A 25,911-nucleotide genomic window follows, 5' to 3' on the forward strand; every position below is an offset into this window, starting at 1 on the left:
CTGACATCGCAGTAATGCCAATACTGCATTATCTCAAATGGAGCCTAAACAGTGGAATGGATCCATTGGACTGATTGTCTGTTTGTGTTCTGTCCTATGAAGCAGTTAGAGATTCCCAGACATTGTAAATGATGGTACATAAAAACCCATTCTTTCTAGCTGAATAGGGCAACATTCTTAACTGTTCAGATGAGGGAATGGTATCAAAAACAGTGCCTCACTCAGTCAGGCACTGTATTTCCAAGCAACTGAGTTCATTTCAGGTCCCCCAAAATAGTCCTTTTGGACCCAGACACGAGAATTCACTGTGAGTCAAGCATCACAAAAATACACAAGCAGCTTTCCACAAAGTGTTTGCCTGACTCAGCTTTAGATGTTTAATGTAGGATTACAAAATACTTCAGAGAACTCGCGTTAAGAGTTTAGCCTCCTTCTGCTCCATATATCATTCTATCAACTAAAACAACTTAATAAAAACATTGTAAGCAACGCTGCGGACTTGAGCACTTACAAGGTGGGGGCTGAGTTGCTATCAGCCAGAATGAGCCGTGGGTGTTGCTGAATGGTGATTGGCGAACTTGAGCCAGATCCCGAGCTTGCAGATGACATGCTAGGTGGGCGAATCTCTGAGAGGTAATCTGGAGCAGATTCCACTTGTAAAGGTAATGTGTTAATAGAAAGGTCATCAGGAATGGGCGAGTCCATGATGCCACACGTGAGTATATGAGACAGGCTGCAATCGTCACAGGTACACCTGCAGAAAGGTCAAAGCAAAGTTAAAGCATCTGAATCATTCCCTTGTGTAATATACAGTATCACAGGGGACTGGATGGGCAGCAGAAAGTCAAACGTGCTCTCTTTTAACATCTCGTATATGAGTAGGCACTTGGCCACAAATCACTGAATGAAAGGCTCCTTTCTTCCTGGATTGAAGGCAGCTGTGCCAAATACATGAAAAAAAAAGACTCACTGGGGAAGATGAGAAGCTTGTTCTGGTGAGGAGAGGACTCGAGCACTGAAGATTAACAACTATTTCTCCAAGGGCTTCCACAAGGACTCAGTTACCTAAAATAATGAGCCCCATAAAGAACTGAAGATAATTCTGAGAAAACCAATAGGATTGGTTTTACCAGATTTTACTCTCCACTTAATTTAGTTGTTTCAGTCCTCTGCATTTCCCAACTGGCAATGTTAGGTTACATTGACAGTCTTCATTTCTGCTGAATTAACTAACCTCAGCTACTAGGGGGCACTATCACTGACCTCAATGCTCCACTGTAAAGGGAAGAACTCACTACACTCCCCATTTCTGATCATCATCCAGTGACTTGAGGAAGGATGTATGGACATCAGATTCAGGACCAGATTCTTCTGGGCTATTATGCTCCCTGGGCTGACAAACCTTTCAGCACTCACCATCAAGACTCACAAGAACTGTACCCAGCATGGAGCCAAAACCTTCAGGGAGCGAGAGCACTGAGAGCGTGAGGGATAAAACTTTAAATACTGGAGGTCTCAAAATATACCCATGGATACCTGACTGAATAAACAGACCAAACTGATATTTAGCAAGATGATGAAAATGTTAACTACGGCACAGAATGAGGGATTACATACAGATATGGGAAAATGTCAGTTGAATAAAACAACTGCACGAGAAACCTTCTGGCGAACCTTCTCCCTATCACTATTCTAGGAACAATATGGATATAAGGGAGAAGACTACTAACAAAAAAAAAATCCAATTTTTTTTAAACACTTAATACACGGAAATATTGAATCATAATCATTCCACATACATGTTCTCTGGACACTTACCTACGCCTATAATTACAGTTGGGACAATCAGGCATGCTCAGTCGTGATGACAGCATATGCCTCATTGTGTCTGTGAAATTATTCTCCCCAGTTAGTGCTTTCTTGCTGTTTGTAAGCTGGAAGAAAATGGTGATTCTTAACAAATAGAACACAGAACATGAAAAGACCATAAAGAATAGGAAATGTCAGGCACAAGATGCATTATCACTATTTTAATACAAAGTAGAGGGGTAAACAATTAGGGTCTTTCAACACATTAGGGTCATGCTATTTTGAAAAATGAACAACTAGGCAGGAAAGGTAGTTAAAGGTGGGCTTTAGTGATTGCTAGAAAACCTAAAACAAATGGCATTTTAGAAGGCTATCCATATTTGTTTAATAAAATCAGAATAAAAGATGGACTCACAAAAACAGCAAGTGGCGAACTTAGCTAGAGGTGTGTTGCAAAAATGGTAGACCACCGCTTAAAAGCTCAGAGTAAACGTGAGAATAGAAATTGTTTTGGGGATGGCTGGGAGTGTAATTCCATGCTGTAAAATTGTTAAACTCGAAGGCTGTAAGATGCCGAAAATGTAGTGTTGTCCTCCCAGCTTGCGTTGAGCTTCACTGGAGTGTGGATATATCCTGATGTCATGTAAAATGTACACTTATTGTCCACCTCCCAATCTTTCCTAATTATTTTCATTCAGTCACTAATTTGTGTGTTAACAATTATTAGTCTGACAGGAAGGTGCTGTTTTAATCTCATTCAATTTGAATCACTGGATGACTTGAATATTTCCAGCACAATTTATCATCTCAAATAACCTTCCACTCATTAAGTAATGCATCTTTTTAGAACATTGAACAAATTAATTTGTCTGTGTTCCCTCCCATGAAGCTAACAGGACAACTATCAAGCAACCACAGGCCATGAATGAGCTATCTCAGATGGTGATCTAATTATCAAGTTGACTGAAGGAGCAGCTGCTTAGCCCAGGATTAATGGAAAGGCTTTGGCCTATGCTGTCAATTTTCTTGACTTTACATCAACTTCAACAAAAAGATAGGACCTTGGCAATTAACGCCTTTTCCAAATTACAGCACTTCTGGTGAAGTAGCAACCTTTCAGTGATGCACTGAAGTGGCAGACTCAGTTTTAGGTACTTCAGTGCTGGTATAGAGCTCAAGTTCCCAGTCATCTGACTGTGAGGCAAACAAGCCAAATAGTCAGTTTAATATTTATACATGATGCGACAACCCCCTTAGCCATATTAACTCTTGTAAACAACAATTTGAATGAGCATTCTAAACTCTGCTGCTTTGCATTCAAATCTGAAGATTTATCAAATAATCAATTGAGAATGATTTGTGATACAATGGAACATAAGGACATAAATTATCCATTCAGTTCTTTGTGCATGTTCCATTATACAGGGAGATCAGGCATGGTTGTTATTTTAACCCAAGTTAACCTCTTGATTATGCAACTCTTAATAACCTCTGCCAAACAATCAATTTCCATTCTGAAATTTGCAACCTTAAAAGGGAAAAGTTACAGATTTCCAGTCTTGAATGAGAAGTATTTCCTGACATCATCTCTAAACACTAAAGTTTAAGATCATGTCTCTTTGTGCTGAACAAGCCAAGATGTTCAGATCACCTGATTCACAAACATGTTAGCAGAAGATATCAGTTTACCTGCTCTTCCAATAAACGATGCTGTTTGAAGAACTCCCAGTCCTCCTTCAGCATACGTTGTTTTGTCTTCATTGCCATCTAACGAGGAGAGAAAAGTAGCTATTCAGATGTGGTCCAATAGTTTTAGAGTCCAACTCTGTTCACTGATTTTTTTTTCTTCTAATTTGAAGAAGTGTTGTCTTAACACCAGGTGATTTCTTAACTCAGCAGAAGCTTCGTGCCACCAGAACATGGTGCAAAGTCCAGTTCAGGGACTTGAGCACATAACCACAGCAAAACTAGAGTCAATAAGAATTAGGTGAAAACTTTCTTCTGGTCGGTGTTATATCAAGCACACAAAGGAAGATGGTTGTTATTGTTTGGGGTCAATCACTTCAGCTTCAGGTCACCTCTGCAGGATGTCCTCAGGGTAGTGACCTTGGCCCAATCATCTCTATCTATGATCTTCCCTCCATCATGAACTCAGAAGTGGTTCACTGATGATTGCATAGTGTTCAGTACTGTTTGTGATTCCTCAGATACTGAGGAATTCATCTCCAAATGCAGCAAGACCTGGACAATATCCATTGACAAGTGACAAATCACATTTGTGCCATTCAAATGCCAAACAACAATTGTTGCCAACACCTGAGCATCTCACTATTGCTTCCTGACATTCAACGACCTTATCATCACTAAATACCCCATTCGCACCACCCTTTGGGTTACTGACCAGAAACAGAAGAGGACTAGCCAAATAAAATTTGTCACAACAGGAGTAAGTTGGAAGCTAAGAATCCTGCAGTGATTAACTCACCTCCTGACTCCTCAAAGTCTATCAATTATCTCCAAGGCACATTTCAGGAGTGTAATGGAATACTTCCCACTTGCCTTGATGAGTGCAGCTTCATCACTACTCAAGAAGCTTGACATCACCTGAGACAAAGTTGCCTGCTTGCTCGGCATCATGCCCACAAACATTCCTTAAGACCATGAGATGGAGGTGCAGAAATAGGCTACTCAACCCAGTGAATCTGCTCTGCTATTCAATACGGATCTAGTTCATCTGATAATCCTTATCTTCACCTTCCCGCCCTTTCCCCATAATTACTGATACCTTTACTGAATAAAAGATTTTCCATCTCTGCTTTGAATATATTTAATGATCCTGCCTCGGCAAACCTATATGGTAAAGAATTCCACAAACTTTCTACCCTTGAGAAGAAATTTCTCATCTGTCTTACATATGTAACACCTAATTCTGAGATTATATCCTTTGGTCCTAAGACTCCCCCACTAATGGGTAAAACTTTTCCACATTAGCCTGTCAAATCTCCCATGAATCTTGTGTACTTCAATAAGGGCACATCTCATTCATCTAAATTTCAATGAATACAGACCCAACCGACCCAACCTCTCTTCTTAAGATGGTCCCTTCATACCCACCAATAGTTTTGTTAAGTTTCTCTGAACTTCCTCCAATGCCAATTTATCCTTCCTTAGATAAGGGGATCAAAACTGTTCACAACGTTTTAGCTGTGGTCTTCAAACGACTTGTTAGAATAAAGGCCTGCATTCCATTTGCCTTCCCTACAGTGAGGCAGGATGACTCAGTGGTTAGCATGCTGTCTCTCAGCGCCAGGGACCCAGATTCGATTCCAACCTTGGGCAGTTGTCTGCATGCCCACATGGGTTTCTGGTTTCCTCCCACATTCCAAAGGTGCACAGGCTGGGTGGATTAGCTATGCTAAATGCTGGGTCCGGGGACTAGAGGGGGGGTCTGGATCTGTGTGGGATGGTCTTTGAAGGTCAGTGCAAATTTGATGGGCCGAGTGGTTTCTTTCTGCACTGTGGAGATCTTATGATTCTATTTCCTGTAGAACTTAACTTTTTGTGATTTACGCACAAGTCCTCCCAAACCCCTTTGTGCTGGAGTTTTCTGCCATCTTTTTCTATGTAAATGATATCGAGCTCCTCGATTCTTCCTCCCAAATTACATAAGCTCACACATCGCCGCATTATATCCCACCTACCGTTTGCCCATTTTCTTTGCCTGTCTAAATCTGCGTATCATCCTCACCACTTGCATTCCAAACTCTTCCATGTCATCCACAAACTTGACTTTCACTTTCTTCACTAATACCAATGCAGAGTAGTAGCAGTGTGCAACAGCTACAAGATTCTTTGCAAACATTTACCAAGGCTCCTTCAACAGCACCTTCCAAATCCACAATCATTACCACCTATAAAGATGAGAGCAACATGGGAATCCTAGCACCTCACAGCCTAATGGCGTAAAGTATCGAAAGGCATTTCAGCAGAGAATAAGATAAAATTTGACACTACATTGGTTCTTGGTCAAGCAACTTCTAGATTTTACCTTCTCATGGTCTCACTACTGATCTTTGTAATCTCCTCTAGTTGCACAAGTGCCCAAGACTTATGTTCCAAAAAGTAACTGGTTTTTAAAACAGAATTCTAGTCCATACTTTTACATGAGCTATATTTCAGTTAGACGCACTCACCTCACTGACTTACTGCGCCACAGTCGTAAACCAATTCAAACTTAATTCACTCAGCTAATATATCCATCACCTATTCCTCATTCTATTAGATCTAAAGTCTTCTCCACATTAGATCACAACGAGATGCCCTGCACTCCTCTTGAACAGCTCTTAACCTCTTCACCATGGGTGGTCTTCCCTTCAGTTGCACAGCTTCTGAACTTTGGAATACCGTCCTTGAACTTTCTACCCCTTGGTTTTCTCTGTTGAGATATTCCTTCAAACATCTCCTTACATGACTTGTTGTGCTGCTAGCATTGCACTCTTTACAGGAAAAGATTTACTTTTTTGGGGAGGGCATGGCAAGCGAAAGAAGAGAGTAGGGGAGGGACACAGCATGATGGGATCAATTCACTTTCTCAGAAATCCTGGGATGCTACTGGACATTGTTGAGAAAAGCAAAATAGAAGTGAAAAGTATTTGGGAAATCCCAATTTTTGAAATTACATTAATATAAGACTCCTTTACTCGATAGCTAGCTCTGAGGAAGCGTTATAACAGTGCTCTTACTTGTCCTTCTTCCCAGGGACATTCTACCCACCTCGGCTGGAATTAGGATATATGTAGTCTGTAGACAAACTGAAACAGATGATGAATGGCCTGTGTGTTTGCTGCTTGCTGCAGTGTTTTATGCTTTGAATTAGTTTGTTAAAAATAAAGTCATAACAAATAGCTATTACACTATATAAAAATTGGATAAGACAATTTAGTTGATCTCCACTGTAAAGATCGTGAGACCTATAGTTCTATAATTAACTTAGGCATTTTTCAAATACATTCCAGAAAACAAACTGGTACCTGAAACTTCTATCCACAAGTCATTTTAAGACTCATTGAAATGTGTGCATACTTTTTGAAAAATGTTTCAAAGCATTTAAGTTTTGAGCTTGAAATTGCAAAATGATTTGAGTAGGAAAAAAACTTCACCTGTTCATCCACATAATCATCTATTCGCTTTTGACACTCTAACCACTCTGCAGCAACTCGACTCATCTCTTGGTCCATCTGTAAGTACCTTTGTAGTAATGTACTATACATGTCCTCACTGTACGAGTCGTGCGATGCTGTCCCCAGCCTTAAAAGATCAGTGTCAGCATAAATATTCAAGTCAAACAGATGAGAATATAAACTGCAGAGCATTGTTACATAAACTGCAATAAAGTACACTACCAATCCCAACTACTGTCAACATTAATTACTGGGTGGGAGGATAAAAAATAACAGAGGGAAAATCTTCAGCAACCAATTTCAGAAAGATTATTATTGTATAGGAATTTGAGGAAATCATTGACTGGAACTGAAACTCAAAAAAATAACAAAAATAAATAGGGCAGTTCTTTCACAGAATAACAATATATTTGGTGGGTCAAATGGTCTCCTTTTGTACTGTCTGGCACTGGGAAGGGTTATGATGAGATAGACAGTTATAGATGGGCAGGGCTTTCGTTGACAAATATCCTGAAAGTGAAAGGGGTTAAAAAAAAAAGTGATGATTGATTTAATGCTACAAACATTTGCTAACCTACAGGTCACTATCTCTTATAGATTTTCTGTAAGCAACAAGAAAATGCAATGGAAGCCCACTGCATTTTCAATGAGTTCTCAAACTCAGTCTCAGGATGCATAATTAATTGATTACAATCCTTGATTGAGTTACTGAAACAGGGGTGGCTCAAACTGTCCTTAATATGATCATAATCTTCAACTCAAAAGCACAATAATTTAGCAAATGGCCAGTGCGTCTACAGCATAACTCAAGGAGGCAGCTGAAATGTCAGTGTGCTAATTTTGATATTGTCCAAATCTCTAATGACACTGTTCAATAACAAGAACCCATTATGGTAGTACAATAGATTTCTAGTTTAACTATGTTAGTTAGAATAATGCAATTTTGCAGGATGTAAAGTCCAGTAGATTTCACTGGCATCAGAATCTTAATTCAGGTACCAATGATCTGTTATTATGAGAATGAACACACTCATTGAGCTACGAAACATGCCAGGTGATGGTTAACAAAATTGATCAACACAGTGCCATCCACTCTCAAGATGAAAGGCAACAAATATATTCACAATCTAAGGGTGAACAAAGGCACTAACATATGCAATAGCTGGCCATAGTTTTAAATATTCTTCATTAAAAAAAACTTCTGTCATTTTACTCCTCAGCTCTCGCTTTCCCTTTTGAAGGCTGTAACTTGTTGCAACTTTCATGGCAACTCAAATTAACGGTCATTTGTCTGCTACCTCAGCTGTTGTTCAAATGTTGACAGGTTATTTGGCCACAGGTGACATTACATCAACCCTATTTTCAGTTAGTATTAACATGTGATTGGATTACTAATACATATCATTGAGTCAAGATTAATGGGAGGAGCCTGCTTCTCTAATTCACCAGACTAGCTGCAAACATCCTTTCCAAAGAGGCCGAAATCAACATACGGTATTTGTTAAGATAATTTACAAACATTTTTTCAAACACTAAATAAATTCAACTTAATTTCTGATAAACTGATCACATACTGACCACAATCATTAATAGTGCAAGAACTCCAGCTTGGATTCAAAATTCTTCACAATGCTGAAAGAAGTAAAATGTGAAAACAGAACAAACTTAAACTAAAAATAAAAACAAAAAATAAATAAAATGGAGATCCTAATGCAGAGATTCTCCTTAAATGCAGTGGGGGAGGGTTTCAGCTGTGTATCATTGCGATGGTTTCCAGGAAAGGCACGATTCTGTCCAAGAAGAATGAGTAGCACCTAAACTGTGTGTATACGTGTGCATGCATGTGCGCACAGGTGCTGGTGGTGGTGTGGGGAGTCTCCTAGCAGGGAGGATTGATAATGCCATTCAGGAAGTGTAGCAAGGGGGTGGGAACTGGAGCAGCAAGTCAGTTGTATAGATACTGGAGAAGAGCTTCAGACCAAGGCAAACATAGGTAAGAGGAAGAGCAGTCAGGGAGAGGTTGCTGAGCTCAGTGACACTGGAGCTTTAGACTCTGTTTGCTTCAATACAAGTATAAAAGGTACAGCAGATGAACTGAGAGCTTGAATTAATGCATGCAATTACGATGTTGTTGCTATCACAGAAAAATCGTTCAAAGAGGGATAGGATTGGCAGCTTAATAGGACATTTATGGTTAAGAAAGAAAGCGAGAGAGATGGGGCAGTTGCATTACTGGTTGGGAACATATCACAGCTGAGGGATGACACCTTGGAGGATTCTTGCAGCAAGGCATTATGGGCAGAGCTCAGGAATAGAAAGCGTGCAATCACAATGCTAGGATTGTACTACAGATCTCATAGTTGCCAGTGGGAGATAATGGAAGAGATATATAGTCAGATTGTGGAAAGATGTAGGGGTAAAAAAAAAGGGCTGATTTAAACTTCCCTCATATTAATTGGGACTCCCTAGGATGGGAGCAATTTGTTATGTATTTCCAGGAGGGTTTGTTAAACACAGTATGTGGATAATCCAACTGGGAGGGGGCCATTCTGGGCCTGGTACTGGAAAATGAGCCCAGCCCCATGATTAAAGTTTCAGTGGGGACCATTTTGGGAATAGTGACCATAATTCCATAGATTTTCAGATACTTACGGATGACAAGAGTGGATCTTGGATGAAGGTGTTAAATTGGGGGAGGACAGCTATAACAGAATTAGGCACAAATTGTAGGATGTGGATTGGGAGCAGCTGTTTAAGGGTAAATCTGCATCTGAAAAGTGGGAGTCTTTAAAGACTAGTTGATTAGAGTGCAGGACAGGCATGTTCCTGTGAAAGTGAAGGACAGGAATGGCAGGATTTGGGAACGCTGGATGACAGAGGAAATTACCAGCTTACTCAAAAAAGGAAGAACACCTAAGGACAACTGAAAAGAGACAAAGTCCTTCAAGCATATAAGAAAGTAGGAAGGAACTCAAACATGGAGTTAGGAAGGCTAAAGGGGCCATGAAATGTCATTTGCCATCAGGGTTAAGGAGAATCCCAAGGCATTGTATACATATATCAGGAGCACAAGTGTAGCTAGGCAAAGAGCAGGCCCACTCAAGGATAAAGGAGGGTGCGAAGCCACTGGAAATGGGCAAGATCCTTAATGAATACTTTACATTGGTATTCACCAGAGAGAGGGACGTGAGGGATGTTGAGGTTCGGGAAAGGTGTGCAAATACTCAACATAATGAAGGAGGAAGTGTTGGGTTTCGTAAAATATATTAAGGTATACAAGTCCCCAGAGCCAGGTGGGATCTACCTCAGGATACGGTGGGAGGCAAGGGAGGAAATAGATCAGATTAGATTACTTAGTGTGGAAACAGGCCCTTCGGCCCAACAAGTCCACTCCGACCCGCCGAAGCACACCCACCCAGACCCATTCCCCTACACCTAATGCTACGGGCAATTTAGCATGCCCAATTCAACTGACCTGCACGTTTTTGGACTGTGGGAGAAAACCGGAGCATCCGGAGGAAACTCACATAGACACGGGGAGAACGTGCAAACTCCACACAGACAGTCGCCTGAGGCGGGAATTGAACCCGGGTCTCTGGCGCTGTGAGGCAGCAGTGCTAACCACTGTGCCACCATGCCGCCCAAATAGCTGGAGGCTTGACAGATATCTCTGCATCCTCTTTGACCTCAGTCGAGAGGACTGGAGAATGATCAATCTTGTTCCTTCGTTTAAGGGAAACTGAGATAATCCAGGAAATTACAGGCCAGTGAGCCTGACATCAGTGGTATGAAGCTGTTGAAGATACGGAGGACAGGTTTATTCAAATTTGGAATCAAAGGACTTGTTAGTGATAGGCAGCATGGGCTAGGTGCGGAGATGGGCATGTCTCGCCAACTTGGTTCATTTTTTACTTAAGGTGGTGACAAGAATGATGAGGAAATGATTGATGTTGCCTAAGTGGACTTTGGCATTTGAAAAAGTATCTCATGGCAGGCTGGTACAAAAGGGATCTGGGGTAGGCTGGCTCAATGGATACAGAACATAGAAGACAGAGTAGGGGTGGAAGGGTGCTTTTCAAATCGGAGATCAGTGACTAATGGTGCTATGCAGGGATCAAAGCTGGAATCTTTACTGTTTGTAATCATATATAATTAATCTGGATGAAAATATAAAAAGTCTGATTTGCAAATTTGCAGATGACACCAAAATTGACTGAGTTGCAGATTGTGAGGAGGATTGTTCAAAGGATACAGTTGGATATCGATAGAACGTCGATTTGGACAGGGTAACTATAGGTGGAGTTTAATCCAGACAAAATGCAAGGTGATGCATTTTGGAAGATCAAATTCAGGTGCAAAATGTACTATAAGTGTCAGCATCCTCAGGAGCATTGATACAGAGGGATCTTGGCCTACAGATCCCTGAAAACGGCAACACAAGTGGTTACGGTAAGGGTCACTCAACCTGAAATGTTAACTCTGATTTCTCTCCGCAGATGTTTCTCGGCCTGCTGAGCTTTTCCAGCAATGTCTGTTTTTGTACCAGTATGTGCAAGTTCTCCTCGAAGTCACTCACCTTCTTGACTTGTCACTGTTCCTTCAGTGTTGCTGCATCAAAATCTCACAACTCCCTTCCTAATGGCATTGTAGGTATAGCAAATGGACTGCAGTGGTTCAAGAAGCCAGCTCACCGCTACCTTCAAGGTCAACTAGGGATGGGTAGTAAGTTTTGGCCCAGTCAGCCATGTTCACACTCCACATGGTGTACAGGAAAGTGAACACATGTGGGGAAGCTGATGCATTTTCCACTGATTTCACCAAGTATAGCACAAAGATGAGAAATGAGGAGGAGGCAAGGACAAATCTTTGGTGAACACAAGAGGCAATGATGCACGAATATGAAGAGAAGCCAAGTCAGTTGAGTATGTGCTATGATCAGACAGATGAGATGAGAACCAAGTGAGTGCAAAAGCATCTAGCTGGACAACAGTAGAGAGAGATTGGTGGAGGGAATAGGGATAGTAAGGTGAACCACATCAAAGAATGACACATTTAGATGGAACAGAGGGTGAAAGTTTACATTTGTCAGTTATACACAAATGTTTGAGGCTTTGCTAAGAACAATTTTAGTAATATTGCAAGGCAAATCATGGAGGGACTAAAGTATGGAGTTCTGGGAAAAATGGGCGAATGTTTTGAATCTAAAATGGCTTTTCTCCAGTGAAGAGGAGTCATGCCAGATTCAAATATTAACTTTGTTTGTCTTTCCACAGGTACTGTTTTAATAAAACGTTCAATGACATTACATAATAAAGGGGATTTGAAGTTGGGCAGTTGAAGAGACCAAGGTTTTTTTTGAGGACAGTGCTAAATACAATATCCACATCTACTAACATGGGAGCCAGGAAGGATATGGGGTTGTCAGCAACCTAGAATGGATTCCATCTGGACGAGGTGAGACGTAGCAAATTTCAGTAATTTTAATCTAGTAGTACTTGTGTGTTTTATGTTCAATTTACTGGAAGATATCTCTGCCAGTGCAGCACTTCTCTCAGTACTCTACTCGGATGCAGACTAGATTATCCCCACAAGTCTCTAAAATACATTCTGACGGCCACTAAGGTGTGATGTTTAATTGTTAAATTAATTCATAGCTCTCCAGAGATCATGCAAATCAACTTCCAAAATGTGTCATCATCCTCATTCCACATACCATGAGTCTAGTCTAAGAGGCCATAAACATGGATAGCATTAAAGAGGAAATACTTATATTAGAACAGCACACAATGTCTTTCAGAGGTCAGTAAACTGGGTTGAATAGAAGATACTTTACACTTCATATTATCCAATGATACCTGGCAAGGACACTGGGTATCAAAAAAATATGAAAATAAGGACTTGTCCATGTCAGCAGTGGTGTTAAGTACAAAAACACCATTATGAACTATTATGCTTTCCTTATTATCTTTATCTAATAAATCATTAAATCTAAAGTTTGTAAGTTGTAGAGAATCTTACCGGAGCTGTGCTACTAGTGATGGTAAGCTACTCTGCAGAAGTGGCTCAGAGAACACCAAGTTTTCAAAGAGGTGCTTATTATGCAGTTCCCACGTGACCTGGAATTTCTTCAAATGTTCACTTTCCTAAAGGAAAAAACAAGGAAGACATCTATAGCTCATGCAACTGGAACAGTTTTCAGTACGTAAGGAATGCAATGAAGCAGGGAATTAATACATCCCACAGAAGATAGATACAAATCCAGGGCTACTGAAAAGTTATCAGCTGCAAGAGTTCAACAGATTTATCACAAAAACGTCCCTCATTTAGCAATCTCGCTCAAAGTCGCCATAGGAAGGAGTACATTCTGGAAATAGTGCTGATGACAGTAGTAGGTTAGCATCCACGATTCAAACGGTTGCTTGTATTTTAACCATGATCTAGCTTTTCTGTATGATTCACAAAGCAATACATTACTGTGACTTGCTCTCTGAAAATTCCAGTCTTCAACTGTAAGAAAAGGATTTGGATGAGAATATAGAAAGTATGGTCAGTAAGTTTATGGATGACACCAAAATTGGTAACACAGACAGTGAAAAGGGTTTTCTAAGGTTACAAAGGGATCTTGATCAGATGGTCAATGGGCTGAAAAATGGTAGATGGAGTTCAATTTGGGTAAATGTGCGGCATTGCATTTTACTATAACAAACAAGGGCAGGACTTAATAAATTTGGTGTTGGGTAGTGTTGTAGAACAGAGGGACCTAGGGCATAGGTACACAATTCTTTGAAGTTTGCATCACAGGGTGGTTAAAAGGCATTTGGCATGCTTGTCTTCATTGCTCAGTCCTTTGAGTATAGGAGGTAGAGGTCATGTAGAGGTTGTACAGGACATTGAGGTCTTTTCTGGAATACTGTGTCCAGTTCTGGCGCACAGTTATAGGAAGGATATTATCAAGCTGGAGAGGGTTCAGAAGAGATTTACCAGGAAGCTGCTGGGTATAGAAGTTTTGAGTTATAGAGAAAGGCTAAATAGGCTGAGACTTTTTTCACTGGAGCATAGGAGATTGAGAGGCAGCGTTTATAAAATGAGGGATATAGATAGAGTTAATGGTACTTATTTTTTCCTTAGGATGGGGGATTTCAAGACTAGGGGAAACATTTTAAAAATTTTTCTTTCTCACTTTAAAGACATGGGGAAGATTTTTTTCAAGAGGGTAGCTTGTGTATGGAATGAACTTCCCAAGGAAGTGGTGGATGTGCGTACAAATCCAAAACGTCTTAAACGTTGTGAAAGTACATGAATAGGAAAGGTTTGGAGGAACATGGGCTAAAAGCAGTCAGTGGTGGGGTTGCGGGGGGGGTGAAATGTACATATGTGTGAAGACACCTAGTTTACTTTGGAATTATGTTCGGCATGGACTGGTTAGATGGTTTCTGTGCTGTGTCGCTCTATGACTGAAGTGTTTAAGATTCTGAACAGTCTTGACACTGGTAAATGTGAAAAGGATGTTTCCTCTAGTGGCTGAGTTCAGAACTACATTTGGATTAGCTGAGATTATTACATGGCAGAGCAAGGTCAAGCAGTTGAATGGCTGACACCAACTTGTCTGCATGTAAGGTAACTTTTATTTTCAGAATTTCAACTTTCATTGCCCAGATGAGTAGACTTGACCGTTCTAGAACATTATTTCAGTCACCTTTTAATATATCTTGTTTAAAATTGGTAACAAAAGGGTACTGATTTCCTTTATTTAGGATAAAGAGCCAGATGCAATGAGAACTTAGATGCAACAAGTGGTTAGCAATTGAAATGTATTTATGGTGATGGGTAATGATTCAATCATCTGTCTTTCAAAAGCAAATTAGATACATGTTGAAGAAAAATGACAAAATTAGGGAGAAACTGGGACTAACTGAACTCCCCTTGCCATTGAAATTGATATGGGCTCAGACCAGTCACGCTCAGGGCTATTCTATAGTTCTAGTTAAGTTAGTAAGTTTTGAGAAGATTTGTAGCTCAGGTTCTGGATGTAAGTTTGCTTGCTGAGTTGGAAGGTTTCTTTCTGGACGTTTCGTCACCATACTAGGTAACTTCAGTGAGCCTCCGGTGAAGCACTGGTGTTAGTGACCTGCTTTCTATTTGTGTTTAGGTTTCCTTGGGTTGGTAATGTCATTTCCTGTGATGTCAGTTCTTGTGGTGATGTCATTTTCTGTTCTTTTTCTCAGAGGGTGGTAAATGGGTCCTAGAAGCACGGAATTCCAACCAGACCTCAATCAACAAACATATCAACTTGGACCTCATTTACCACTCTCTGAGAAAATGAAAAGGAAATTACATCACCAACCCAAGGAAACCTAAATACATAAATACAAAGTGGGTCAGTAATACCAGTGCTTCACCAGAGGCTCACTGATTATGTTACCGAGTATGGTTACGAAATGTCTGAAAACGCACCTCCCAACTCAGCAAGCAAACTTACATACAGTTCTAATTAAGCGTCTAGGCTTTTTTGCCACAGCAGATGCTATGAAAAAGTGAGTGTTGTATGCGTACACTAAACTGTGATGTCAACAATGATTCTTCTATTGAAAAGTGCTGTTTAAGCAAGTTCCATGATGCTAAATACTTGCTATTGGTGAAAATGGAAGATTAAAGATCATTTAAGGTCTTGTGGAAAAATTACATTTTGGAACTGGAAAAGGAAACTTGCTCATTTGCTGTCCATGCTTTTCACCATCAGTCATTCTCTCTCTCAAAATTGCTCTCATGCCTTGAGCTCATTCACGGTAGCTATCTCAAGGAAAGAAAGAACTTCATTTAGTGCTTAGCATGCCTGCCAGGCATCCCAAAGTACTTTACAACTGAAGCACTTTGCAATTCTTGTAATTTGGAAAATCTGGTTGTCAGTTTGTACAGTGCAAGTTGCTGAAAACAGCACTGTGACAATATGATGTTGGTTGAAGAATAAATATTGGTCAGAACAATAGCCTTGTAATTTATTCCACACTCTTAATATCTGTGTTGAGGGGGGGGGAATGGTCAGCCAGGTAAGCTAACTATTTCCATTTCTCATTGATAACCTCTTGAAATTGAATCCCCATTATTTGAAGTTTAGTCCAGAGTGAGCATGTTTTACCTGGATCAATTAAGTTTATAATTTGCTTGGCTTGATTTTCCCTTATTCACAAAGATAATGTGCCTAACCTGCTCCCAAAATTTCAGTTTCCTGATGCCAGGAAGTAGCTTTGCTTCCCTGTTTACCCTGAGGGTAGTTCTATGGATCAATGGATAGAATTCTCTCCTTTGAGTCAGCAGATTGTGGATTGACATCTCACTCCAGAGTCTTCACTCAATCTATAGTGACACTCAGCCATTTTGGGGTGAGGCATTAAAGTGAAGCATCCTTTGCTCTTTTGGCTGATTTTCAATTTGTGGATTTTACAAACATATGGATAAGTAGGAGGCCATTCAGCTCCTCGAGGCTGCACCCCTATAAGATCATGACTGATTTGAAAATTTCACATCCTGCCTGTCTCAATTCCCTTGTCTATACCTGGCCTTACCTGGCCAACATGATTTGTTTTCAATCTTTGTGAAAACATATGGTGGGAAGCATAATTTTATAAAATGACCAAAGAATTCAAGATTATGTTTGACATGGACTGGTTAGACCGAAGAGTCTGTTTGTGTTGTATGACTATGATCTCAATTCTGTTTGTGGGAGTTACTGATGCAGTTCCTACATTACAATAGCAATTGCACTTCAGAAATACGTAGTCAATTGTGAGTCACTTTGAGCCACCGCAGTCTTGAAAGATACTATTGAAATACATTTCATATTTGAGCACAAATAGTGTTCCCAGATTAGCTGTAGCCAACATCCTGTCAATTAAAGCAATCGAACCTGTTCAAATTTGTACCTTATCAAAATATTTTAACAACTTTTATGAAATATTAATTTATGAAATGTTTGTAAGCAATCTAAATAGTTTAGGCCCATATTGCAGAGGCATTTTGCAATGAGTGTTTGGGAGTAAAATGAAAGAAGGGAACTGCAACTTTCTGCTTTGGTGGATCAATCTATTCTGGTGACATGTTTTATGTGAAGGGAGACATTCTGTTCATAACAATACATCAGAATTGGCAAATAATATCCAAGGGTAGGGCCAATTGGTCCCTCACTAATTAGAGAAAATCTTGTGATTTGGTGCCTATTATTTGTTCATGGATATGGGTACTGCTGGCTGGGCCAGCATTTATTGCCCATCACTAATTGCCTAGAAAGCAGAGTCAACCAAATTGCAGGTCTGGAGTCATGTGGAGGTCAGACCAGGTAAGGACAGACTTACTTTCCTAAAAGGACATTAGTGAACCAGGTAGGTTTTTTCCTTAATAAGAGATGAAATTGGTTGCTATTAAGCAATCTCTTTATTCCAAATATTTACTGAAATCAATTTTCACCAATTTCCATGGTGGAATTCAAGTGTACGACTCAGAGCATTGGCCTGGGTGCCTTGTCTGTTACTCCTGTGGTATTACCATGAAGCCACTGCCTTCGTTAAAATTATATTGCAGAGAGAAATTGGACCAAAGATTTCCAGTCCAGCATCTACACTGAAAACACTTTTTTTTCATAAAAAGCAGAAGAGTGCATTAATTAAACCAAAACAATGTCTTTATGGCTGGAGCAATGCTGCAGAACTTTTCAGATCTTGAAAGTAGAGTTGATGCAGAAGATCAGCCACAATTATCAAATGGTGAAGGGGACTCAAGGGCTTGAACTTCACTACTGCTACTAACTCACAGGACCTGTTGTCCTCGTGAAGGTTGCTGGGGAAAGGAAAGCAATTTTGAGGAACAGTAGTGAGTATAAGCCTGTCAGTAAACCTCCCTGGCATATAACGACATTTGCGATTTTTGAGAAGAATTGTAGCTCAGATTGAGGCTCTGGTTGTAAGTTTGCTCGCTGAGCTGGAAGGTGTGTTTTCAGATGTTTCGTCATCATGTTAGGTAACATCATCAGTGAGCCTCCGCTGAAGCGTTGGTATTATGTCCCACTTTTTATTTGTGTGTCTTGGTTTCTTAAGGTGGCTGATATTATTTCCAGTTCTTTTTCCTCAGGGGACGGAAGATGGGGTCCAAATCGATGCGTTTATTGAAGTTCCAGTTAGAATGCCAGTCATCTAGGAATTCCCATCCATGTATCTGTTAGCTTGTCCTATGATGGATATTTTAGAAGAAACCTACAACACCATCAACAATATCCTTACTGGCATAATATTCACAAAAGAGGAAGAGAACGATAACAGACTCCCATTCCTAGATGTCACAGTAGAACAAACACAGACCAAATACTTAACTAGAGAAGCAATCACCGCAAAACCCACCAACTGAGCTGCATCAGGACATTATTTCAATGAGCCATAACATACTGCAACACCCAGGAACTATGAACAGCTGAAGAAAAATACCTATACAGCGTATTCAGGAAGAATTGATATCCAATAAGCCCAGTCTGCAGATTTCTCAACAACAAACTCAAACAAGCAGACACAACATGCCCAGAACCTCTAACCACATTACCTTACATCAAAGGCATCTCTGAAATGACGTCCAGACTACTCAGACCCCTTCGCATCATGGTAGCCCACAAACCTACCAAAACAATTGAACAGTGGCTGACGAACCAAAAGGACGCTAAACAAACAACCAGCAAAACGAATGCCATTTACAAAATACCATGCAAGGACTGTAACAAACACTACATTGGCCAAACAGAGAGAAAACTAGCCACCAGGATAAACAAACACCAACTAGCCACCAAAAGATGTGATCCACTATCACTAATATCCTTACATACAGACGAAGAATGACCCCACTTTGACTGGGACAGCACATCCATTGGAGGACAAGCGAAACAGAGACATGCACAGGAATTTCTAGAGGCCTGGCAATCTAACTGGAACTCTATCAGTAAACACACCGATTCTGACCCCATCTACCATCCTCTGAGAAAAAGAAACGGAAATGATATCAGCCACCTGAAGAAACCATGACACAAATAGAAAGTGGGATGTAACACCAGCATTTCACTGGAGGCTCACTGATGATGTTATCTAGTATTGTGATGAAACATTTGAAAAAAGACTTTTAGCTCGGTGAGCAAACTTATAAGCAGAATATAATGACCGGTTAGCTGCTTTCTACCAGTCTGATGGATTGTACCAATGCTTTGTCACTTGATTTCCCAATCTTGGAAGAAAGGAAACTGAAGTGGCTTGATTATTGTTGTTTAACATGGTCAACTTAATCTTCAAGAAAGTTTGTACTTAGCCAGTAAGACTAATTATTTGCTCAGGCACACCCATATGTGACATAAAGGCTATTAGTGCAGATTAGTGCATCCGGGTGTCACTACTTGATAACAGGAAAATGCCAACACCATCTATGGCCAGCATGCACTGTCCTGACCAATGGCTAGAAGTTTGACAACAGTGACTGCAGTAGCCAATACAGACAATTTTCAATGCTTGCAAGCTTCATGTTTGGCACTTGTGACAGAAAAAGATTCTGCCACAAATCGGCCTCTACATAGTGCATCTTTTGCTGACGTATGAAGACAGTGCATCCGAATTGGATTTTGTTTTTGTCTTCCTCCTTTCATACATGGAAGAATGCTGAATGAGTGGGATTGAAGGATAAATAGTGCAATTTCTCACAGTCAAAAGTTAGTTTAGAATAGTTGGGAACTGGGAGAAGTATCAAGGCTTGGTTTTTGCATTGAAATCTTACAAACTTAATTCTGCAAGCCCCCGGTTTATCCTACCTGTAGAACATGTTAAACAACTGTATACTCGTAAATGCTACAATGAAACTTTAGAATTGAATGGATTAGGTCACTGATCTACCCGAGACTTAAATCTAACCAAATCTTTAGAAATACTGTGTGTAATTCCGGTCTCCCTGCTATAAGAAAGATTATATAAAATTTGAAAGGGTTCAGAAAAGGTTTACAAGGATTTTGCCAGGGTTGGAGGGTTTGAGCTACAGGGAGAGGCTGAATAGACTGGGGCTGTTTTCCCTGGAGCTTCAGAGGCTGAGGGGGACCTTAGAAGTTCATAAAAATCATGAGAGGCATAGATAGGGTAAATAGACAAGGTCTTTTGCCTGGGGTGGGAGAGTCCAAAACTAGAGGGCAGAGACTTAAGGTGAGGGGGGTAAAGACTTAAAAAGGGACCTAAGGGGCAGCTTTTTCATGCAGAGGGTGGTGCTTGTGTGGGAATGAGCTGCCAGAGGAAGTGGAGGAGGCAGGTACAATTATAACATTTATAAGGCATCTGAATGGGTATATGAATGGGAGGGTTTAGAGGGATATAGGTCAAATGCTGGCAAATGGGACTAGATTAATTTAGGATATTTGGTCAGCATGGATATGTTGGACTGAAAGGTCTGTTTCCATGCTGTACAGCTGTATGATTCGATAACCAAAAAGTGAGGAATTAAACTTAAGGGAAAATTAGGACAAGCTGCACAAGATCGATGTCCAAATTGCCTTACCATAGAATTCAGTCATGATCTAATATTATTTTCCCAGTTTGACTCTATCTCCCCTTATAACCTTACCAAACTGAAAACTGTTTTAGTTACCCCAAAATCTACAGACCTCTCAGAGGAGTGTTCCAGATTTCGACTATTCTGTGTGAAACTGTTTGCCCTATTTCTCTCCTGACTGGCTTAGCTCCAATTCTAATACTATTTTCCATTCAGAGGCAAAAAGTTCTTCTGGATCAGCATCAGTCCCGGTGAAGGATTAGAAGACATTAGGAACAATACTGAAAATATTCACGAGAAAGTTTCATGTCCTTTGAACCAATCTCCTGATCAGGTCTGCTCTCAACCTTCTTTGAAAACTTTCCAATATTTCCTTTTAAATCATAAGAGATCTGGCCATAGTAGACAGTGCGAAACCAATCACATTAGAGGGAATATCAAGAAGCAGAAAACACTGACTTAAGATGATTAACAAAAAAGAGATAGTATGACATGAGAAGACTTTTGTAGTGAATGTTTAGAATTCAAAATGCATTGCGTGATGGAGGCAGAGGCTTATAAAATCATGAGGGGCATGGATAGGATAAATAGACAAAGTCTTTTCCCTGGGATGGGGGAGTCCAGAACTAGAGGGCATAGGTTTAGGGTGAGAGGGCAAAGGTATAAAAGGGACCTAAGGGACAATCTTTTTTCTTAGTGCGTGTATGGAATTGGCTGCCAGAGGAAGTGGTGGAGCCACTTATTTAAATTACAACATTTAAATTGCATCTGGGTGGGTATATGAATAGGAAGGGTTTAGAAGGATGTGGGCCAAATGGGACCAGCTTAATTTAAGATATCTGGTCAGCGTGGATGAGTTGGACCAAAAGGTGTTTCCTTGATGTATATCTTGATGAGAATGCTATGTTTAACAGGGAAAGCATTTGAGTTTGAATCATCGTCAAGGGAAGTTAAATCATGAGAGGAAAGGAAAACAGCAACCATGTTTACTAGCACGGATTCGATGTGCCAAAGGGTCTCTTGTCATGTAATATACACCACTACTTTTATAGTATGAAATGACAGATCAGACAAAGTTAAACTCTATCTGACTAAAAAGAGCAGATCTGCACAATGCAAAAAAGGGATCCAGTCAAAATAAACTGAGTTAAAAACAGAAGATAAACATGCATCAAAAATATCACTTTGTATTCTGCAAGAGGATCAAAAGAAGTGGAAGCCGAGTCACTGATTATTTTAGACAGAGCTAGATCGATTCCTGATAAGCAATGGGTGAAAGGTTATTTGGAATGGGTGGAAATGTGGAGTAGTCAGGTCAGCTATTATTTAATTGTATGGCAGAGCAGGTTCAAAGGCTGAATGGCCTACTCCTGATACATAGGTTCATACGAGTCAAAAATAGGAAATAAATTCCAAATGGAGAAAAAAATTTAAAAAAACAAAAGAAGAAAGATTTAATATCATATCAACCTTCAGTTCAAAAGGGTTCAACAATCTCTTCTGCTAAGTGACTGATGAGCAGAAATGGTTAACCTCCACCATATTTTGATTAAAGCCCTTGTTAATTCTGGATCTCTCATTTAATGTCCTCTTAAATGTTTCTATTCTGGTGAAAGAAGTTCCAGTTGCTCATGTCTCAAAAGTACATCTTATCCCTGGTATCAGCTCAGTGAAACTCTGGCGCATTCTTAAAAGCTTTCCAAAAACAAGACATGCAAAACTGGATAAAATATTCTAACTACAGCCCTGTTAACAAGTACTGTTCAGTAGTCTCTTACTGCTTTACTGTTATGCGCCAACTTTCTCATTTTTGTCTATTGTTTAAACATTTATGTATCTGTACCCCGTGACTTTCTCCTCCTAAACACATTTATTGTATTACCGTTGTATGTTTGACACTTTGCATTTCCTCCTGAAATCAAATTTCATCTAACATTTATGCCCAATTTGTTAATCTGCCTCAGGTTTGCAGAATTCACTCAGTGTTCTACATCATGAACTACAATTCCTAATTTGCAAATGCTGCAATTTCGGCTCAGTTCGAAAAGATTACGTGAAATAACTGTTGAACATTTTAGCAATAAACAATTTTTAGGAATAAATGCTGTCTTTGGACTGATTCTGAAGTCCTTGGAGGTCTTCACACATTTGTGATGCTATTCTGACCTTCATAGATGTGGGTAATAGGCCTGATAAATTGATGCAGAGTATTGCGGCAATAGCTTGTTCTTGTAACTTACCAGTGTAATGAGGAAGGTGCTGATTGTGCGAGCAGCTTGACAGAGTGCGCTGTATTCCTCCAATAAGAGCGAGATGAACTGATGAGCCTGTGGTGGGCCCTGCGCCACAGTTGTGACCTTGGACCCAAGTGACAAATGTCGGAGCAAGCGTACCTTCATTTCCAAAACATACTCTCTGGCCTGCTGTTCTAAACGTTGGTATAGCTGGTAGGGGTCCCGTTCACATAACCTAAGGCCAAGGAAACAAATAAAAAAGACAGCACATTAAACATCTACAAGTCTCCATTTTCACATTAAAAACAAAACTATATGTGTATAAAAATAATTAAGCCTACTCCAGCAGGCATTCATACATCAGGAATACAGTCAAGTGAGGGAGTACAGTGTAAGCCTCGCGACATATTACATCTCATTCACAACACATGCGAGTTAACGTTTTGGTTTAGAGACTTCCAATGCAAAGTGCCTTTTTGTGCTATGCATAATTTTATTTTGTATGGTATTCTACATCATTTAATGTAATTATCTACGATAATTAAAATTTGTCATGAACAAATGGAGTTTAACAGAGTTAATCATTCGAATGGAGAACAGCAGGAAGAGAAATCCAAATTTATGCAAGCCCAAACTGATCAAAAGTTGCTACAAAGTTTAATGACTTCCATATCAACAGAGCACAAAAGTATTCAAGGGCTTGGTTTCCACTACCTTAACAGGAGGAGTTCCAAAGTCTCATGACCCTCGAAAATTTTCTCAATTGCTTGAATGGATGAACCCTGATTTTAGAACAGGGCTCCTAACTCTTGATTCTTTTAGAAGAACAATGTCCTTTCCACTCTGACCATGCCAAGATGATCCCAAATCTTCTATGTTTCAATCAAGTCATTGTTTACTCCTCTGAACTCAAGTGGATAGAAGTCTATTTTCCTTTTCTTCATAAGGCTACGCTCTGGTAAACCTTGAGTAAATTGCTTTGAAAGCATTTATATCCTTAATCAGGAAAACCAATATTATACACAGTACTCAGACATCGCACCTCAGACACAGTGACCTGTATGAGTGAAACAGATCTCCCTACTTTTATATTCAATTCCTCTGGGGAAAAAAAAATTCTATGAACTTGCTTATTACTTGCTGTATTGGCATGCCAGCTTTGTGATTCATGCACTAGAACACTCAGATTCCACTGCATTTGGGAGCTCAGCAATCTCTTACCATTTAGATCATATGCTTTTTTATTCTATCAACCAAAATTGACAATTTCAGTTTCACTTATTCCCAGATTATATTCTTTCACAGCATTTTTGCCAACTGGATAAAGAGGAACCTGTAGATGCACTATACTAGGATTTCTAGAAAGCATTTAACAACATTTTACATTAAAGGTTATCGTGGAAAATAAAAGCTCATTTCATAGGGGTACCATATTTACATGGAAAGATGATTGCCTGATTGTCACAAAACAGTAGGCATGACTGGTGTGATGGGTAGGATGTGGTGAATGGACTTCCAAAGGGGTCTGAAACCAAAAGAGAAAATGCTGGAAAATCTCAGCAAGTCTGGCAGCATCTGTAAGGAAAGAAAAGTGCTGATGTTTCGAGTCTAACTGACCGTTTGTCAAACCTTTGACAAACGGTCAGTTAGACTCGAAACATCAGTTCTTTTCTCTCCTTACAGATGCTGCCAGACTTGCTGAGATTTTCCAGCATTTTCTCTTGTGGTTTCAGATTCCAGCATCTGCAGTAATTTGCTTTTATCCAAAGGGGTCTGAGCTGGCTGTCATCTTCATACAATTTGCATCAATGGCTTAGGTGAGGGGAGGAAAAGCATGATAGTTAAATTGTCAGACAACACCAATTTAGGTAGAAAATGTAAATTGAGAGGAAGATTCAAGAAAGTTGTGGACAAATGTTGACAAGCTGAGAGTGGATAAAAAAAAAATCAGGCAGATGGAGTATAATGTGGGAAAATGTAAAGAATCTGACTTGGGCAGGAATTTAAAAATGCAAAGTTCGAATTAAATGAAGAATAAATGTAGAATTCCAAGGTGCAGAGATATTTAGGTTTTCTGGTGCATGAGTTGCAATAAGTTAGGATGTAGGTCAACATGAAATCAAAAGGATTATAGGAACATTATCCTTTACTCTGAAAGGAACTGAAATAAGGATAAAAGGAAGGACATTGTGCTTCATTCTACAGGGCATTGGTGAGACCAGCAGAAATATTTGCGCAGTTTTGTTCTCCTTATTTAAGGAAGGATTATAAATACACTGCAGGCGGTATAGAAATGGTTTGGGAGATTGATACCTGGAAAGAGCAGGTTGTTAGAAGGATAAGTTGGACTGGATGCTTGTTTGGACTGGAGTTTAGAAGATTGAGAGGTGACTTGGGTTGAAATGATGAGATCCAGAATGGCATGGAAAAGGTATTTTCTCTACTGGGTCAGTCTAGAACTTAGGGACACTTTTAAAAGTTACGGGTCACCCCCTTTTAAGACAGATGAGATTTTCCTTTTCTCTCAGAGGATTGTGCAGGTCTGGAACTCTTTGCTTCAGATGGTGCTGGAGGCAGGATCATGGAATATTTTTAAAATAGAAGTTGATAGATTCTTGTTAAGCAGAGGAATGAATGAATTGGGGATGGCTAGGAGTATGCATGATCTTATTGAATGGCAGAGCAGATTCATGGGGCTGAATGGTCTACTTCTGATCCTATTTCAGATGTTCACTCACTTAATTCTTCTATACCTTTTTGCAGCCTTGTGTCACCTTCACAACTTACCATCTACTTAGCTTTATGTCATCAATTTGGCAACCATACTATGCAACCTTTCATCCAAGTCAATTGTACAAATTATATAAACATGCGAAATCCCTGCAGAACAGTACTCATTACATTTTGCAAGCCTGAAAAAGACTATACTTCAAATCTACTCTCTTCTACTCATTAGCCAGCCGACCTTCCGTACAAATCTATTCTAGTCCCTACATCACAAGCTTTTATTTCCTACACAACTTTTGAAGTGGCACTTCATCCAATAAAGCGTATCCATTGGTTCTCCTATATCTGTAGCAGTGGTTATTTCCTCAAAGAACATCAAATAGGTTGGTTAAACACAATTTCACATTCAC

The 25,911-nt window shown here is 39.9% G+C and overlaps 1 protein-coding gene across 3 annotated transcripts in view; it reads right to left on the reverse strand.

The window, feature by feature from the left end:
• The window catches only part of fam193a (family with sequence similarity 193 member A), a 233,831-nt gene that overhangs the window by 50,778 nt on the left and 157,142 nt on the right, over positions 1–25,911 (reverse strand). For all 3 annotated transcript variants that reach the window (XR_015751345.1, XM_043704026.2, XM_043704036.2), the window contains exons 6-11: positions 22,781–23,009; positions 13,008–13,132; positions 6,969–7,116; positions 3,499–3,576; positions 1,819–1,934; positions 512–754 (exon numbers count right to left, since the gene is read on the reverse strand). Coding sequence is in view for 2 of the 3 variants with exons in the window: in XM_043704026.2 (XP_043559961.2) it covers positions 512–754; positions 1,819–1,934; positions 3,499–3,576; positions 6,969–7,116; positions 13,008–13,132; positions 22,781–23,009 (939 nt within the window). In the remaining variant the exon portion in view is untranslated. The remainder of the gene's footprint in view (positions 1–511; positions 755–1,818; positions 1,935–3,498; positions 3,577–6,968; positions 7,117–13,007; positions 13,133–22,780; positions 23,010–25,911) is intronic.

The sequence above is a fragment of the Chiloscyllium plagiosum genome, unplaced genomic scaffold (genome assembly GCF_037043375.1).
Source record: "Chiloscyllium plagiosum isolate Xiang-an unplaced genomic scaffold, Cpla_swu_hap1 HiC_scaffold_2, whole genome shotgun sequence".
NCBI lineage: Eukaryota > Metazoa > Chordata > Chondrichthyes > Orectolobiformes > Hemiscylliidae > Chiloscyllium > Chiloscyllium plagiosum.